The 18581-nt window shown below is 38.3% G+C and overlaps 1 protein-coding gene across 2 annotated transcripts in view; it reads left to right on the top strand.

The window, feature by feature from the left end:
• The window catches only part of TEX11 (testis expressed 11), a 381570-nt gene that overhangs the window by 277073 nt on the left and 85916 nt on the right, over window positions 1–18581 (top strand). For both annotated transcript variants that reach the window (XM_016944288.4, XM_054676447.2), the window contains exons 18-20: window positions 1099–1223; window positions 5898–5983; window positions 6820–6876. In XM_016944288.4, coding sequence (XP_016799777.2) covers window positions 1099–1223; window positions 5898–5983; window positions 6820–6876 — 268 coding nt within the window. The remainder of the gene's footprint in view (window positions 1–1098; window positions 1224–5897; window positions 5984–6819; window positions 6877–18581) is intronic.

Genomic DNA, 18581 nt, shown 5'->3' with positions numbered 1-18581 from the left:
TGTATATTATCCCATCCTCTTCTTTCAATCAATTTTGCTTTTATATTTAAAGTGTATTTCTTGTAGGTGGCATATATTTAAAAGATGTGTTTTGTTTTGTTTTCAGTCTTACTATCTCTGCCTTTTAATTGGTCATTTGGTCATTTATATTTAACATAGATATTGATACACATAGATTTAAATTTAGCATCTTATTAATTATCTTCTGTTTGTCCCATTTGCTCTTTTTCCTTTTTTCTGCTTTATTTTGGATTAATTGAATTTTTATGATTACATTTATCTCCCTTTTTGCTTATTAGTTTGAACAAATATTTATTTGTTGCTTAAAGTCTATAGTACACATATTTAACTTGTCATATTCCACCTTTAAGAATATAATGGAATATAACACACAGCTACTCAATTTTTTATTTTATTCTGTATTATATTTCAAATTATGGATGTACCAAAGTGTGTTTTGCCCATTAATTATGATGGAATTTAGGCTGATTTCATATTTTACTCTTTTTTTTTTTTTTTTCTGAGACAGAGTTTTGCTCTGTCACCCAGGCTAGAGTGCAGTGGCCCGATCTCGGCTCACTGCAAGCTCCGCCTCCCGGGTTAACACCATTCTCCTGCCTCAGCCTCCCGAGTAGCTGGGACTACAGACGCCCGCAACTACACCTGGCTAATTTTTTGTATTTTTAGTAGAGACGGGGTTTCACCGTGTTAGCCAGGATGGTCTTGATCTCCTGATCTCGCGATCCACCCTCCTCGGCCTCCCAAAGTGCTGGGATTACAGGCGTGAGCCACCGCGCCTGGCCCATATTTTACTCTTATAAACAATGCTGGATAAACATCCTTATGTGTATTTGTTTACTTTTGCAAATATATCCGTAAGATAAAGTCACAGAAGTGCATGTGCAGTTGCTCAGTTGGGCATTTTTCTGGTGTTCAAATCCTCCTTGAAAGCTTAGCAACTCACATTACTTTATGAATACTAATATTTTTTAAATGTTCTTAAAATAAGTTCCAAATTCATTGTGGCATAATTAACCATAGATATGTAATTTCTTTGATTAGAGTATATCATTTTTTAATTTTTTTCTTGTTTTTCAGCTTTGCAGGCAATAATTACTTTAGAGAATATATTAACAGATGAAGAGTCAGAAGATAATGATCTAGTTGCAGAGAGAGGTTCACCTACCATGCTTCTAAGTTTAGCTGCCCAGTTTGCTCTAGAGGTAATTCATATGTATTCATCTACTAGATTTTTATCCTTTTCCTTTTTGAAAGACGATTAATAGAATCATTATCAGTTAGACACAGAAGAGACCTTTACTGTTTGTTTTGCCTCATATTTTCATGCCAAACTTGTTTGCAGAACTGCTTTATTTCTTCTCATTTCACTATAATGCAGACTAAAGTAAATGAAACAGTGAGGTAACAGAATTGTGCTCAAAACAACATAAAAATAAACATAGCAAAACATTAATTTTTTAAAAGAAACTCCAAATTCAAAATGCCATACCATGTCAATAAATAGCTATCTATGTAGAAACTTATCTTTCTCATCAATTTGAACAAAATGGTTTAAATTTCTGGAGATCCTTTGAGTTCATAACCACAAAATAGTATTAGTTTAGAAGTAATAAATAATTGTACCCCTGTTTGTTACTTACAGAATTCTGGTTTTATTAATATATTGAATTAGGAAAAGCATAGTAGCATCTGTGGAGCTCTTAGACTAGGTTTGAATACTTGCTCTGCCATTTAATCTGTGCTTAACTTCTTCAAATCTTAATTTCATCCTTTGCAAAATAAAGATAATGCCTACCTCCAGGATTGTTACGAAAATCGATTAAGATGGCTGAAAATGTGCTTTATAAACTATTAAGTTTATCTTCTTTTTAAAACTACTTTAAATAGGAAGACCATCTTCCTGATCAGAACTACAGTTCCATATTTCTTCCAGTAGCTCTCTTTGGCTTTCTACATCAAATGTACATTTATAAACCTTCCTTTAAAAAGATAATTGCCTTTGGGTTTCCTCTCTTTCATCTTCTTCCCCATTCTGCACAAATACATTCCATATCTGCATCTGCCAAATACTTTTCTTCCTTCAGGAGTTCTATTACCCTTCTCACTAACATCAAAATACATATCATTCAAACTGTATTTAGCAACTACTTTGGGCAAGATATTGGGCTAGATGCTAGAAATATGTTCCTCCAGGACCTCACAAGTCAATTTGAACAGACAAGCCATGCATTAGGAAAGTAAGTCTACAGAATATAGAGTTCTATGTAAGTATATAGAATAAAGACCAAATAGCTAATATATATGTTAAAAATTACCAAAATTCAGAGTAGGAAGAGAGCACTGAGAACCAGAATTGATTTGGGAAGTCTCTACAGTGGAAGGAAACCTTAAGTTGGGCTTTGGAAAGGGTAGCATTTACATAAGTAAGAATGTTTTTTTAAAGGAAGAGATGGTATAAACAAGACATGGAGAAAGGAATGTGATTGGCTTGAGAGACACAGTGTTTGGTTAAAGTGATGGAGGGCTTATGTTTCCACCATTCCAGATGTTTTGCCTGATGTAATAGTGGCTTTTTTTTTTTTTTTTTGACAAAGTCTCGCTCTGTCACCCAGGCTGGAGTGCAGTGGCGTAATCTCAGCTCACTGTAACCTCTGCCTCTCAGGTTCAAGTGATTCTTGTGCCTCAGCCTCCCATGTAGCTGGGATTACAGGTGTGCGCCAGCCACACCTGACTAATTTTTGTATTTTTAGTAGAGGCGGGGTTTCACCATGTTGGCCAAGCTGGTCTGGAGCTCTTGGCCTTAAGTGATCTGTCTACCTCAGCCTCCCAAAGTGCTGGGATTACAGGCATGAGCCACTGCACCGGCCATGACTTTTATTATTATGTTGATGCTATAGGGGAGGAGTATGAGATAAAGTAGAAGAAATAGCTGTGACAAGATTATATATACATTTTATTCTCTAAACAATAAGAAAATATTGATGGTAATTTATGTAAAAGTAGTGCTTTAGGAAAATAATTTGGGTTGTGCATGGGGAAATGAATGGGGAGAAATTATATGTAGGACAGAATGGGAGACTGTGATAATAATCCAGTTTTAAAATAATGAGAGTCTAGACAAGGGTAGTGAGAGTGGGGTATTAAGCAGGCAAAACATTGCTTTCTCTTCTTTTAAAATAAGCTACCTTATCTTTAAATCCCTTTACAAAATTCATTCCCCCACCTCCCAAGAGAAAATGTGGATATTCTAGGTTCTGAAAACTGAAGCAGTCAGGAAGAGAACTTCCACAGATTCCTACTACCACCTCTACTCACACACCAGGAATCACACCACATAGTCTGCCTTCTCAACTGCCACCATAGATTAGCTATCATGTTCCTTCCTAAAGCCAGTCTCTAAACTTACACACTTGTTTCTATCACCTCTTGCCTTTTTCTCACTCACTTTGTCAACTTTTTATTCTCTTACTGGTTTATTCCCATCAGCATATGAACATGCTCATTTATCCCATATCAAACAAACAAAAAGTAAGAAAACCTCTTGACCTTCCTTCTCTCACCAACTACTCCCCAATTTCTCTTCTTCCCTTTGTAGTTAAACTCCTCTAAAGATTTGCCTATATTTACTGTCTCCAATTCTCTCTTGAGCTTACTCCAATCAGGCTTTTGCCCCACCACTCTAACAAAACTGCTTTTGTCAAGGTCACCAATGACCTCTTTATCGTAAATTGCAGTGGTTAATTCTCAGTCCTCATTGTATTTGACCTATCAGCAACATTCAATGCAGTTGATCACTCTTTCCTCCTTGAAACACAGTTGGCTTCCAGGACACCACATTATCCTTATTTTTATCCTACCTCATGAGTCACTCTTTCTTTCTCCTTTGCTAGTTCCTCTTTTCTCTTCAACCATTCTCAGTGTCAAATTATGAGCTCAGGAGAGGAGGTATTAGGGAGTTGAGAAGAAGGGATAAGGTATTAACTATTCATTCAGAAAAGTAAGAAAGTGAATGACTACGGAAGTGCAATATGCTTGCCAGTAGCACTAAGGCCATTTCATGAAGTTTTAAAATAAAACAAGTAGTTGTATGTATTTTTTTCTGGCCACATTCAGCTGATGAGTGGATGTAAGCACCAAAATCAGTAGAAAGTTGGACTTAATCAGAGTTGAGGTTTTGCCAGATGAATACAATAAAGCAAAAGAAGGGCAGGAAAATCAAGGAACAAGGGAGGGGTTATAATTAGTCTCCATGGAATTTAAACTGGGTATGCGGTAGAACATCAAGGGGATGAGGGACAGTGAAAAACTGGTAACATCAGTGGGTTGGGGGTCTTACTGCAGTTGAAGGATTGCTGGAGTCAGGGTAATAGAGGTATCAAGTTGGAAAGGTAAGAGGCGGTAGACAGAAAGTAGAATATGTGAAAGTAAGAGCTGGGGTGGAGAACTAGGGGGAGGGAGGGAGACACCTAGGGCACAAAACTTAAGGAGGTGGTACAAGTAAAGGCTTGGTACTTGTACAACACTGAGAGCCTCCTTAAATTTTTCACCCTAGGTGCTTCACTCACCTCACCTGTCCCACCCTACTCCTAGCCCTGACTGAGAGTGTGAAATGATTGCAATTGTTAGTAATGACAGAGTCTAGTGAATGACTGTGGGAGTGAATGGCTAAGGTAATTGTTAGAGTAAAATTTCAGGAACCAGGAAACTAGAATATTGGGAGGATCCTCTACCTATATATTGAAAATGCGGAAAATATGCCGCGCGCAATGGCTCACGCTTGTAATCCCAGCACTTTGGGAGGCCGAGGCGGGTGGATCACCTGAGGTCAGGAGTTCGAGACCAGCCTGGCCAACATGGTGAAACCCCATCTCTAAAAAAACTACAAAAATTAGCCAGGCGTAGTGGCGGGCGCCTGTAATCCCAGCTACTCAGGAGGCTGAGGCAGGAGAATCGCTTGAACCCAGGAAGCAGAGGTTGCTTCAGCCTGGGTGACAAGAGCAAGAATCCATCTTAAAAAAAAAAAAGAAAAAGAAAAAGAAAATGCCAAAAATTAAGACAGGAGCAGTTTTTGGAAAATATAACTAAGCAATAAGTAAGTCACCAACAAATGAGAAGAAATGACCTGGGAGCTAGTAGGCCACAGCAACAATGAAGGGTAGTGGGTGATATAGTCTGGTTATAGGAAATTCAAAGTTGAGGATTTTAGGGAATAGAATGGGAGAATAATTTTAAAATGGCAATGAAGAGCAAGAAAGACACCTACTCCATCTCCAGGCCTGTGGGTAAGCTAGTGAGAGCAAAAACAGCTACCACTTAAGAGGGCTTCAGTGGAAGCAGCATCCTTGGCAGAAACCTAGATTTCCATTAGAGCAAGAATATGGAGGAAACTTTTAGGGAAGAGGTTGCTGGTAGAGGAGATTTTGCTGAAAGTGGACTGAATTTCAGAGAGCATAGTGGAAGGGTTGGAGGAGTCGGGGAGAGATAGAAAAAGAGGACAGAAGAGGGGATATATGGAGACTTTTGGGAATAGAGTGCTGGAAATGAGGGTGACCTGACAATCTGGGGTTCTTTTGTTTACTGCTAATAAGTGGGGGATAAAGAGCACAATAAGATTAGTCCTAGTGGACTAAGGGTAGTATTGGCAAGGCTTTGAGTGTTTGTGAATAGGGAGGATTCGGTTTCCGGGGCTAATGCAAATGTGTTCTGTTTTTGTCAGTGAGTTGTATCTTCATTCTACCATCTTGCAGTAGCGTTTTTGAGAATACAAAATGAACATGTTTAGATATTTGTCTTATCTTTAATGAACAGGAATATAGATAATATTTTGCAGTATCACTTTGAGATGTAATTTAACGTATTATATTTGTTCTTTTTAGAATGGACAACAAATTGTGGCAGAAAAAGCTTTGGAATATTTAGCTCAACATTCAGAAGACCAGGAACAAGTTCTTACAGCTGTAAAGTAAGTAACCTACATCCTGTGGAAGAGAAAGTATTTCCTCTGCTTATCTTGCTCTTAGTCAATAAACTTTGCCAAAATAGTGCTATTGAGATCAAGGAAACTTTTACATAAAATAGCGAAGCAGAGGAGGGTGAGGTTGGGACTTGATAAATACTTAATGGTATGACTGAGAAAATGCCACAGTGAGAAATAAGAAACCAGCAGGATTCTAGAGTGGTTCTTCTGTTGGTCAATTACACTTGAGGCCACATTTCCAAAGGGAAATGGAGTCACATAAATAAAAGAGTCAGAGGAGTCTTGAGATACTTGCATCCCTTCAGTAAGGTAAATATTTAAAAATCATTCAGGACAGATAGTATTTTTTAAAGCTTTTTAGGTTTTAAAACTTTACCAACTACCTTATTTTGTCAGTTTGTCATTATGCTGCCAGATCCCTTCAAAGAATAGTGATCCCAGTTTGAGACCCAAAGGCCAGTTCTAGTTCCTCTACAGAAAGAAAAAGATAAAGACTGATTTACCATACCTGATGTTCTAGCAGGTGTTTTTGAGCAATGGTATAAACTGTGGAACCATTTAAGAATTTGTTATAAGCAACGCTTTTGTTTTAAAACTCTTTTATTAAATTCCTCTTTCAAAATTATAAAATTGGTATGTTTTCATTGCAACTGTTAAAACAATAAAATATATATAAATTAAATAAGATTAATCTCCCCTTTACCCTCTCTTTTCTCACTTCTCCCTCCCAGAGTAATCAACGTTAGTAACTTGGTATGTATTCATTCACACATGTTTCTTCCTAACCTAAGAATCACTTTCCATATTACTTTGTCATACAGGTGTTTGCTTCGTTTTCTTCTTCCAAAAATTGCTGAAATGCCGGAATCTGAAGATAAGTGAGTTATTTCAACAAAAATGATGTATTCCCCATTAGACAAATTATAGTAACTTACAATATAAATCATATATTAAGAGATACTTAGTGTAGTGGGTAAGATCAATACAGGTTTTGGGGCCAGTCTTCCTGGGTTCATATCCTGGCTCTGCTGCTTACCAGATGTGTAACCTTGAGCAAGTTTCTTAATGTCTCTGGGCTTCAGTTTCCCCAACTGTAAAGTGGGAAGAATAATAATACCTACACCATTGGGTTGCTGTGATGACTCAATGAGTTAAAACATCTAAAAGGCAAAAGACTTATGTGATCTGCAGAGAAACGAGAGTATAAGTTAATACATGTGAAACATTTAGAAGTGTCAGGAACTTAATAAGCCCTCAATAATGTTATCTATGATAGAATTATGATATTGCATCTGTTCCCCCTTTCTTAACAGATGACTCAAATATAGACATATCTCTTACTTTCCCACAGAACATATAACCTGGATGGCTTGTTGGTTATGATTCTGTATCAGGTCTGCTGAGAGTATTCAAATATATTTCTGTGCACAATATCTTTGGAATAAGATATTAAAACTTAACAATTCGTTGAAGACTTTGGTCACCAATTTTTCATTCACAAATCTCACTACCTCCTGATTATTTGAAAGAAAACTCTACTCGGGGTGTTGATTAGGGATAACTTTCAGAGAAATATCACCCATCTCTGCATTCTCTGCTTAGACAAGAACTCTGTAATAGTTCCCTCTACTTCACTTTTGCAGCTGGAGGCAATATATTTTTTCAAATAAATTCTTTTGGATATATCTTTGACTGAGGTAACATAGGACAGATGACTTATAACTGTCATTTTCATAATGCAAATTTTACCCAATTGCATATTATAAGTTTTGCCTTTTCTTTATAGGCTTCATAAATCCATTAGAAGGGAATTCAAACAAACTTAAACCAAACAAAAGATGAAGCAATTGGAATTTTGAATAATGACCAAATATTTGCTGATACTAAGAAATTATTAACTTTTAGACATGATAATTGTAGTGTGGTTGGTTTTTTAAAAGATTGCTTATCTCTTACAGACACATCTTGAAATATGTATGGATGAAATAATGTGATGTCTGGAATTTGCTTCAAAATAATATGGGAGAGGAAGAAGTGGGTGGAGGTATCAAGGAGATAAGATTGATGATGAGTTAATAATTATTGAAGCTGTGTGATAGGTACATGAGGATTCATTATGCTTGTCTGTTAACATTTGGACATCTTTGAAGTTTTCAACAATAAGAAGCTTTTTTAAAAAAGGACTAAACCATGATAACTACTAGATTGTAAGAGTACCTTGAGGGCTAGGACTATATTTGTATTTATCTTTGTATCACTGAAACCTAGGGCAGTATCTGACACATAATTGCCATTCGATTTATTTAAATGACTGAATATTAGTTATTTATTATATCTCCAGCACTGGACTTAAAGATGCTTCATATTTCTCATAATTGTGGCATACAGTCAAACCACACACATTAAAACCAATTGGGAAGTGGGGTAAGGGAGAGAATCCTGTTTGAATTAATGAGAAATTACAAACACTTTTTAAAATATACCTTCATTGTTTTCAAGTAAATGCAGTGACAGAGAACATCCTCTAGCAATGTTTTCAGGTAGAGGTTAGAACCTGATTTAACAAATAGATTAGACTAACTTGTAAAAAATATTTTAAGCGCATAATTCAATGAGAGGGCTCAAGAGAATTGAATTGTAGGTTCAGCTATTTCAATAACTTTTGGTTTACTGTAGGCAATGGCAACTTCTTTAACTTCTCTAAGCTTTATTTTCCTCATCTGTAAAATTTTAAAAACTGGACTGGATAATTTTTATAGGCCTTTTCTGTTCCAAAATTCCTGTGGTTATAAATGAGCAGTATCTACCTAAGTACTAACAACTCATATGCTAAATTTTTTAAAAGCAGTTTTTCTCTTAAATAGATTATACATTCCTTTGCGTGTCTTCATTCTTATTTGTACTGTATATTTTTATTAATGGACCCTTCCTAGATTATTTGATATGGAGTCACCGAATTAAATAGTGAAGAAATCAACTTTAGCTTGGCTGAAATTCAAATTAATAAAATTTACCGTAAGAAGTTACTTTATATAAACCAGACTTCTAAGATTTATCCCTGAAAAATCTGCTGCTTTTCCTGACCACAGTCTTTATATGTTAAACCTCTACTGATACGGCCAGTCTTATAGTATGTTCTACCCTTCTTCCTGTAAACTTCCTTAGTTGAGTTTGCCAATACTTTCATATTCATTCCTTTGTTTGCTTTAAGTTTTTATTTCATTTTATTTTTTAAGTTTAATATTTTATTTTTATTTATATATATATATATATATATATATATATTTTTTTTTTTTTTTTTTTTTTTTTTTTTGAGACGGAGTTTCACTCTTTCGCCCAGGCTGGAGTGCAGTGGTGTGATCTCGGCTCACTGCAAACTCCACCTTCTGGTTTCAAGTGATTCTTCTGCCTCAGCCTCCTGAGTAGCTGGGACTACAGGCATCCGCCACCACACCCGGCTAATTTTTGTATGTTTAGTAGAGACGGGGTTTCACTATGTTGGCCAGGCTAGTCTCAAACTCCTGACCTCGTGATCCTCCCACCTCAGCCTCCCAAAGTTCTGGGATTACAGGTGTGAGCCACCGTGCCCGACCCTAATATTTTATTTTTTTAGTTAAATTTTAGGTTCACAGAAAAGCTAACAGGAAGGCACAGAGATTCCTATATATCCCCTCTCCCCACCACATGCATAGCCTCCTCCATTCCCCGCCAGAGTGCTACAGTTATTACAATTGATGAAGCTAAATTGACATATCATAATCATTTGAAGTCCATAATTTATATTAGGGTTCACTCTTGATGTTGTACATTCTATGGGTTTGGACAAAGGTATAATGGCATGTATGTATCATTACAATATCATACAGAGTATTTTCACTGCCCTAAAAATTCTCTGTGCTCCACCTATTCATTCCTCCTTCATCAACCCCTTACTGTCTCCATAGTTTTGTCTTTTCCAGAATGTCATACAGTTGGAATCATACAATATGTAGCCTTTTCACATTGGCTTCTTTCACTTAGTAATATGCATTTAAGGTTCCTCCATGTATTTTTGTGTCTTGATAGCACTGAATGATATTGTATTGTATGAACGTATCACATTTTATTTATCCATTCACCTACTGAAGGGCATCTTGATTTCTTCCAAGTTTTGGCAATTGTGAATAAAGTTTCTGTAAACATTCATGTGCAGGTAACTTTTTAGCTCCTTTGGTAAATATTAATACCGAGGAGCATGATTGCTGGGTCATATGGTAAGACTATGTATGTTTGGTTTGTGAGAAACCGGTAGACTGTCTTCCAAAGTGGCTGTACCCTTTTACATTCCTTCCTGCCAGCAATGAATAAGAGTCCCTGTTGCTGTGTGCCCTCACCAGCATTTGGTGTTGTCAGTGTTTGAGATTTTGACCATTCTGATAGGTATGCAGTGGTAACTCATTGTTTTATTTTGTATTTTTCTGATGATGTATGATTTGGAGCGTCTTTTTATGTGTGTATTTGTCATCGTGTATCTTCTTTGGTAAGGTTTCTGCTAAGGTCTTTGGCCCATTCTTTTCTCCCAAGGATTTTAGGACCCTTGCCAGCAACCTCAGACCAAATACACTTCTAATTATACCACAGTATAATACCACAGTATAAAGATCCCTGGCGTTTGACCACAGATCCCACATATAACAAAAGGATCATAACGGTTAAAAGACACTGGCACATGGCCGGGCGTTGTGGCTCACAACTGTAATCCCAGCACTTTGGGAGGCCGAGGCGGGCGGATCACAAGGTCAGGAGATTGAGACCATCCTGGCTGACACGGTGAAACCCCATCTCTACTAAAAATACAAAAAATTAGCTGGGCGTGGTGGCAGGTGCCCAGCTACTCGGGAGGCTGTAGTCCCAGCTACTCGGGAGGCTGAGGCAGGAGAATGGCATGAACCCGGGAGGCAGAGCTTGCAGTGAGCCGAGATTGTGCCACTGCACTCTGGGCAACAGAGCGAGACTCCGTCTCAAAAAAAAAAAAAAAAAGATACTGGCATATTACTGGAGTCCCATTCAGTCATTAATAATTTGTCCAGTCCATCATTATATCATGAAATTGTCTCCCAGGTCCCAGGGCAAGGCTACTGAGGTTTCCAGGCTTCTGTTTGGTCAGATTCCAAAAGCAGGAGTGGTCTCCACAATATATGGCTTCACCTTTTCAGGCATCTGGTATAATTGAACTAAGAGACAATATCATCTTTTGCTTTGAGACTCTTTTGAGGTACTGAAGTAATATTGGATTTCCCTTACTACATAACTCATTTGTTCATTTCTTACTCTCATCTACTATTCCTCCTTTTTTCTATTTATAACCAAACTTTTCCACATTTGAAAGAACATTAGGTGCTGGTCCAGATTACAGGCAGCACTACTAATCTAGCAAATGCCTCCCCCTCAGTCCACTGCCATTTATATAAGGTAGGGTTATATAGATACAGAACTAGTGGACTATCTTGACCATTAAGCAATACAACTGCATTTACTCTTAACCCCAATTTTGCTAGATAGGGTAAAGACACACCCTGCCCCCATGAGGCCCTTAGGAATTCTGACATAAAGATTTAAAAATATAGTTAGGTTTCTTGCTTAGGAATCTGCCCTGTTTCCAACACTTGTAGTTGCAGCCATGGTCTTGCTCATGTTTCATCAGGTAGGAAACATAAAGTTGAGGTGATATGAGGAGGAAAGAAAGAAAGAAAAAAAATATTGTCATCATGCCAGTGTCCTACACCCTTGGGAAGAATTGCAGTCATACTAGCATCCTTCCCCAACTCCTCTTCCTCAGACTCAGCAGAAAAACAGAGGAGTCTATCTAGTGGGGACACTTCCTTAGCCCCACCCCCCATTTTGAGTGTGAGCTTGTGAAGGCATGTAAGCCAGTCCTTCATCCCTATGTCTGCCCCCATTTTAGACAACCAATGTTTCAATTGCTTGTTCCGGCTTCCCTTTCTAACTATTATTCCAAGGAGGATATATCTCTGCCCGTTGTTGGACATTATGGGTTGTAAAGTGTGTTTCTTGGTCTGAGAAAATGTGACTCAGCAGCCCAAATTGGTGCCGTATATTCTGTTCCAGTTCTTTTATTACACTCTGAGCATTTGCATCTACCACTGCGTAAGCAAAGGCCAATCCAGAGTTAGTGTCTATTCCTGTCGAAACTCATACCCTGGGGCTATCAGCATCAGTCTGACTTGCTAGCTGTGTTCAGGGCCTTCCCCGTGAGGAATCTGCCACATAGCCATCTTAAGTCTCTGTCTCTTTTGTTGGAAAACAGAACAGTTATTGGCATTTTGTGCTTCAGAGGGTACAAGAGGAATATGTCCAGGTTCAACTTCAGAGGTTACAAGAGGAATATGTCTAGGTTCAACCCATTTCTTTTTGCTGAGTCCCCAGATGCCCACTAATTTCGTGGACCCAGGGGGCCGCCTCAAGGGAGCACACAGAGATATCCACTTGTTGATTCTCATCACCTTCCAAACCTGGAAGGGGATTCTTCTGATGGATATCAACATGTCCTACATTAATGCACCTCTCAGATTTCCATAGTAATTTTCCATAGAGTCATACACCATACAAACATCCTGTTAATGGACCAGTTTTCCATTTGCCTTCTGTAAGACTACATGGCCAGGTCATTGGCCACTGCCAATGAGTCAGTCAAAACCCAAACACAGGGGCTTTTACCACTGTTCAATTCTTCCTTCACTGCTAGGAAAACAGCATGCAGTTCTGCCTGCTAAGATGATTTGTTTTTACCTTCTTTGATCAGATGGTAGCCTTCCAAACAGAATATTGTTTGTTCACCTTGGAACTGCCATGCATAAATTAAGCAGCTCTTTGTCAATCAGTTGAGAACTGTTTATAGGGCACTGTCCCAATGACAATAGAATCCAGCAGCTCCTCATGCATTTCCAAAGTCAGTCCTAGGGGAAATGAGACTCTGCTCATGAGTACCTCCTCCTTGCATTCACAGGTAGCATGATCATGTATAAACCACTTCCATTTTATTATGGAGTTTTTCTGGGCACTGCCCTCCCAATTAGAGTGTTTTTCCAATATCACCCAAGGCTTCATCATGGGTATTTCAGCTTTCAGGATTATTTTCCTCCACCATCCTTCCCATCCTTCCAAGTCTCCAATGTCTATTTTATCCCTTTCTGTGTCCATGTATACACATTATTTAGCTCCCACTTATACTTGAGATGTGGCATTTGACTTTCTGCTTCTGGGTTATTTTACTTAAGATAATGGCCTCCAGTTCTATCCATGCTTCTGCAAAAGACATGGTTTCTTTCCTTTTATGGCTGAGTAGTATCTCATTATATATATATAATGTATATATATGTATTGTATATGTGTATACATGTATTATATATGTGTATATACATATATGTGTATATGTATTACATATAATATATATAATGATATATATGTATATATAATGATATATATATATAAAACCTTCACTTATTCTTCTTTTGATGCTTTTCCTATCTTTATGTAGATCTGAGTTTCTGACCTATATCATTTTCCTTCTCTCTAAATAACTTCTTTTAACATTTCTTACAAGGAAATCTACTGGCAACAAATTCCTTCAACTTTCTTTGTCTGAGAGGTTTTCTTTCTTTTAATTTAATTGTTAATTTTTTCTGGGTACATAGTAGATGTATATATTTATGGGCTACATGTGATATTTTGATACAAGCATACAATGTGTAATAATCACTTCAGGGTACATGGGGTATCCATCACCTCAAACATTTATTGATTATACACTTTTAGTTGTTTTTAAATGTATAATTAAATTACTTTTTACTATAGTCACCTAGTTGTGCTAGAAAATACTAGCTCTTATACATTCTTCCTAGCTATTTCTTTGTACCCATTAACCATCCTCACTTCCTTCTACCCCCCACAACCCTTCCCAGCCTCTGGTAACCATCGTTCTACTCTCTATCTCCATGAGTTAAATTGTTTTAATTTTTGGCTCCCACAAATAAGTGAGAACATGTGAAGTTTGTCTTTCTGTGCCTGGCTTATTTCATTTAACATAATGACCTCCAGTTCCATCCCAGTTGTTGAAAATGACAGGATCTCAATTATTTTCTATGGCCGAATAGTCCTCCATTGTGTATATGTACCACATTTCCTTTATCCATTCATCTGTTGACGGACACTTGGGTTGCTTCTGAATCTTGGCTATTGTGAATAGTGCTGCAACAAACATGGGAGTGCACATATCTCTTTGATGTACTGACTATCTCTTCCTTCTTTCCTTCTGTCCTGTCTTCCTTTTAGTGAGGGTGATTTTTCTCTGGTGGTATGATTTAACTTCTTTGTTTTTTTGTGTGTGTATCTGTTTTATGTTTTTTATTTGAGGTTATCATGAGGCTTGCAAATAATATCTTTTAACCCATTATTTTAATCTGATGACTTAACACTGCTTGCATAAACAAATTAACTACTAACAAGCAAAAGAAAAATAATACAAATTCTACAGCTTAACTTCTTCCCCTCACTTTTTAACTTTTTGTTGTTTCTATTTATATCTTATACTGTCTATGTCTTGAAAAGTTGTTATATTTATTATTTTTGGTTGGTTCATCTTTTACTTTTAGTTTTTCTATTTAAGGGTAGTTTATACACTGTACTTACAGTGCTATAATATTGTGTTTTTTTCTGTGTATTTATATATTACTAGTGAGTTTTGTACCTTCAGATGCTTTTTTCTTGCTCATTAACATCCTTTCATTTCTGATTAAAGTACTCCGTTTAACATTTCTTTTAGGACAGGTCTGGTGTTGATGAAATCCCTCAGCTTTTGTTTGTCTGGGAAAGCCTTTATTTCTCCTACATGTTTAAAGGATATTTTTGCCAGATAATACTATTCTAGGGTAAAAGTTTTTTTCCTTCAACACTTTGAATACGTCATGCCATTGTCTCCCAGTTGTAAGGTTTCCATGGAAAAGTTTGCTGCCAAGCATATTGCAACGCCATTGTATGTTGTTTCTTTTCTGTTGCTTTTAGGATTCTTTCTTTATCCTGAACCTTTGAGAGTTTGATAATTAAATGTCTTGAGGTAGTCTTCTTTGGGTTAAATCTACTTGGTGTTCTATAACTTTCTTGTACTTGGATATTGATATCTTTCTCTAGATTTCTCTAGTTTTCTATTATTATCCCTTTAAGAAACTTTCTACCCATGTCACTTTCTCTGCCTCTTCTTCAAGGCCATTAACTCTTACATTTGCTCTTTTAAAACTGTCTTCTAGATCTTGTAGCTGTGCATCATTTTTAAATTCTTTTTTCTTTTTTCCTCTCACCGTGTGTTTTCAAATAGTGTGTCTTTGAGCTAACTAGTTATTTCTTCTGCCTGATCAGTTCTACTATTTAGAAACTCTGATATATTCTTCAATTGCATTTTTCAACTCCAGAATTTCTGCTTGATTCTTAATTATTTTAATTTCTTTGTTAAATTTATGTGATAGAGTTCTGAATTTCTTCTCTGTTATTTTGAATTTGAATTTCCTCAAAACAGCTATTTTGAATTCTCTTTCTGAATGGTCACATACCTCTGTTTCTCCAGAACTGGTCCCTGGTGTCTTATTTAGTTCATTTGGTGACATCATGTTTTCCTGGGTGGTCTTGATGCTTCTGGGTGTTCATCAGTATCTGGGCACTGAATAATTAGTATTATTGTAGTCTTTGCATTCTGGGCTTATTTGTACCTGTCCTTCTTGGGAGGGCTTTCGTGATATTTAAAAGTACTTGGGTGCTGTGATCTAAGCTGTATCTGCATTAGGGGACACCACAAGCCCAGTAATGCTATAGTTCTTGGAGACTCATAGAGGTACTACCTTGGTGGTTTTGAATAAGGTCCGGAAGAATTCTCTAGATTACCAAGCAGAAACTCTTGTTCTCTTCCCTTACTTTCCCCCAAACAAACGGAGTCTCTCTCTCTCTCTCTCTCGCTCTTTCTCTGTCTCTCTCTCTCACTCTCTCCTGAATTGTCTGGCATTGGGGGTATGTTGATACAAGCACCCCTATGGCCATTACCACTAGAACTGCACTGGGTCAGACTTGAAGCCAACACAGCCCTGGTTCTCACCCAAGGCCCACTGTAAGCACTACCTGACTACCACCTATGTTGTTGGTTCAAGGCCTTAGGGCTCTGCAATCAGCAAGTGGTGAAACCAGCTAGTCCTGTGTCCTCTTCAGGGCAGCAAGTTCCCCCAGGCCCCAGGTGAGTCCAGAGAAGCTGTCCAGGAGCCAGGGACGGCAGTCAAAAACCTTAGAAGTCTAGCTCAGATGTTCTCTTCTACTGTGGCTGAGCTGGCTGTCAAACCATGAGACACAGTCCTTCCCACTCTTCCCTCCCACTTCCACAGGCCCATGGGGAGTACTGCCAGCCTACCGCTGATGTTCACTTAAAGCCTGAGGACTCTTCAGTCACCTTGTGGTAAATGCTGCCAGGCCTTATTTCACCTTTCAGGGCAGTGGGCTCCCCTCTGGCCCAAGGCAGGTCCAGAAATACCACTCAAGAGCCAAGGCCTAGAATTGGGGATCCTGAGATCCCGCTTGATGCTCTACCCTACTGTGGCTGAGCTGGTACCTAAGGCATAAGACAAAGTCCTCTTTACTTTTCCCTCTGCTTTTCTCAAGCAGAAGGAGTCTCTCACCATAGCTGCCATAGCTGGGAATGTGGTGGATCTCACCTGAAGCCAGCACATCTCAGAGTTTCACCCAAGGCCCACAGTGTGCTACTTGGGATAACTGCTGATTATTCATGGCCCAAGGGCTCTTCAGTCAACAGGTGATGGATCCTTCCGGGACTGGGTCCTTCCCTTCAAGGCAATGGGTTCTCTTCTGGCCCAGGGTGTGCATCAAAATGTCATCCAGGAGCTAGAGCCTGGAATGGGGGTCTCATGCCTCTGCCCAGTGCCCTATCCTACTGTGGATGATCTGATATCCAAGATGCAAGACAAAGTCTTCCCTCTCTTCCCTCTCTTCTCTTCAAGCGGAAGGAAGAGGTCTCCTTTGGAGCCACAAGCTATGCTACCCAGGGTTGGGGAGGGGTGGAACAAGCACCCCCTTAGCTACCCCAGCTGGTGGCTCAGTAAGTTGCGTGCCCCCAAGTCCATTGGTTCTGAGCCCAGCTCAGCACTAAGACTTGCAGTCCTTGTGGCCTAGACTGTCTTTCAAGTTTATTTAGAGCCCCAGAGCACTTTAGCCCATGATGACGAGGCTTGCTGGAATTCAGATTCCAACGACTGGGATGGGAGATTCCCCACTTGCTACAGCTGGTCCAAATGCTCCCTCTGTTAGCGGGAGTTGGCTGTGTTTAGCCCAGTTTTCCTTCCTGCTGTGACAGGGCAGCACTGAGTTCAGTGCAAAGTCTGATAATCTCTGCACTCTCTCTCTCTTTCTCAAGTGTGCAGATTTCTCTGCACCAGGCAGCTGCTGGGGGATAGGGAAGGGGTGGCATTGGTGATTAAAGACTGTCTTTCCTACCCTCTTCAGTTCCTCTTTCAACAATATGAAGTTGGAACCAGATACTGTGAGTGCTCACCTGACTTTTGGTTCTTATGAGAGTCATTTTTTGTATGTAGACAGTGGTTACATTTGGTGTTCCTACGGTGGGGGAGGATGATGGGTGGGCCTTCTGTTCCATAATCTTGCTCCACCCCTGTGTCTGAGAGTCTTTATTTTCCTTCACTTTTGAAGTATAATTTCACAAGGTACAAAATTCTGGGTTAGTGGGATTTTCTCTCAACATTTAAATAATTTGCTTCAGTCTCTTCTTTTTTGTGTGGTTTCTGAGCAGAAGTGGAATGTAATTCTTATCTTTGTTCCTCTTTAGGTAAGGTATTTTTTCCTCAGGCTTTTTTTCAGAATTTTGTCTGTATATTTTATTTTCTGTAGTTTGAAAATAAAATGCCTAGATGTCTTTTTTTGTCATTTGTCCTGTTTGATGTTCTGAGCTTCCTGAATCTGTGATTTGATATATATGACATTAATTTGGGGAAATTCTCAGTCATATTATTTGAAGTATTTTTTCTGTTGCATTACCTATTCTTCTCCTTCTGGTATTCCCATTACACATATGTTACACCTTTTGTAGTTGTCTCACAGTCCTTGGATATTCTGTTCTATTTTTTTCAGTCTTTGTTCTCTTTGCTTTTCAGTTTGGGAGGTTTCTGTTTATATACCCTCAAGGGCAGAGATTTTTTTTTTCCTCAGCTTTGTTCAATCTACTAATAAGCCCATCAAAGGTTTTCTCATTTCCGTTACAGTGTTTTTGATCACTAGCATTCCTTTTTGGTTCTTAGGATTTCCATCTCTCTGATTACTTTGCTCATCTGCCCTTGCGTGCTGTCCACTTTATCCATTAGAGCCCTTACAATAATTATCATAATCGTGATCAATTATCATAGTTGTCTTAAATTCCCAGTCTGATAATTCCAACGTTCCTGCTATGTCTAGTTCTAGTGCTTGCTCTGTGTCTTCAAATTGTATTTTCTGCCTTTTAGTATGCCTTCTAATTTTTTCTTAA

Source organism: Pan troglodytes, chromosome X, assembly GCF_028858775.2.
Source record: "Pan troglodytes isolate AG18354 chromosome X, NHGRI_mPanTro3-v2.0_pri, whole genome shotgun sequence".
In the NCBI taxonomy this organism is placed as follows: domain Eukaryota; kingdom Metazoa; phylum Chordata; class Mammalia; order Primates; family Hominidae; genus Pan; species Pan troglodytes.
The sequence above is the reverse complement of the archived record's forward strand: the minus strand, read 5'-3'. Positions and strand labels throughout refer to the sequence as shown.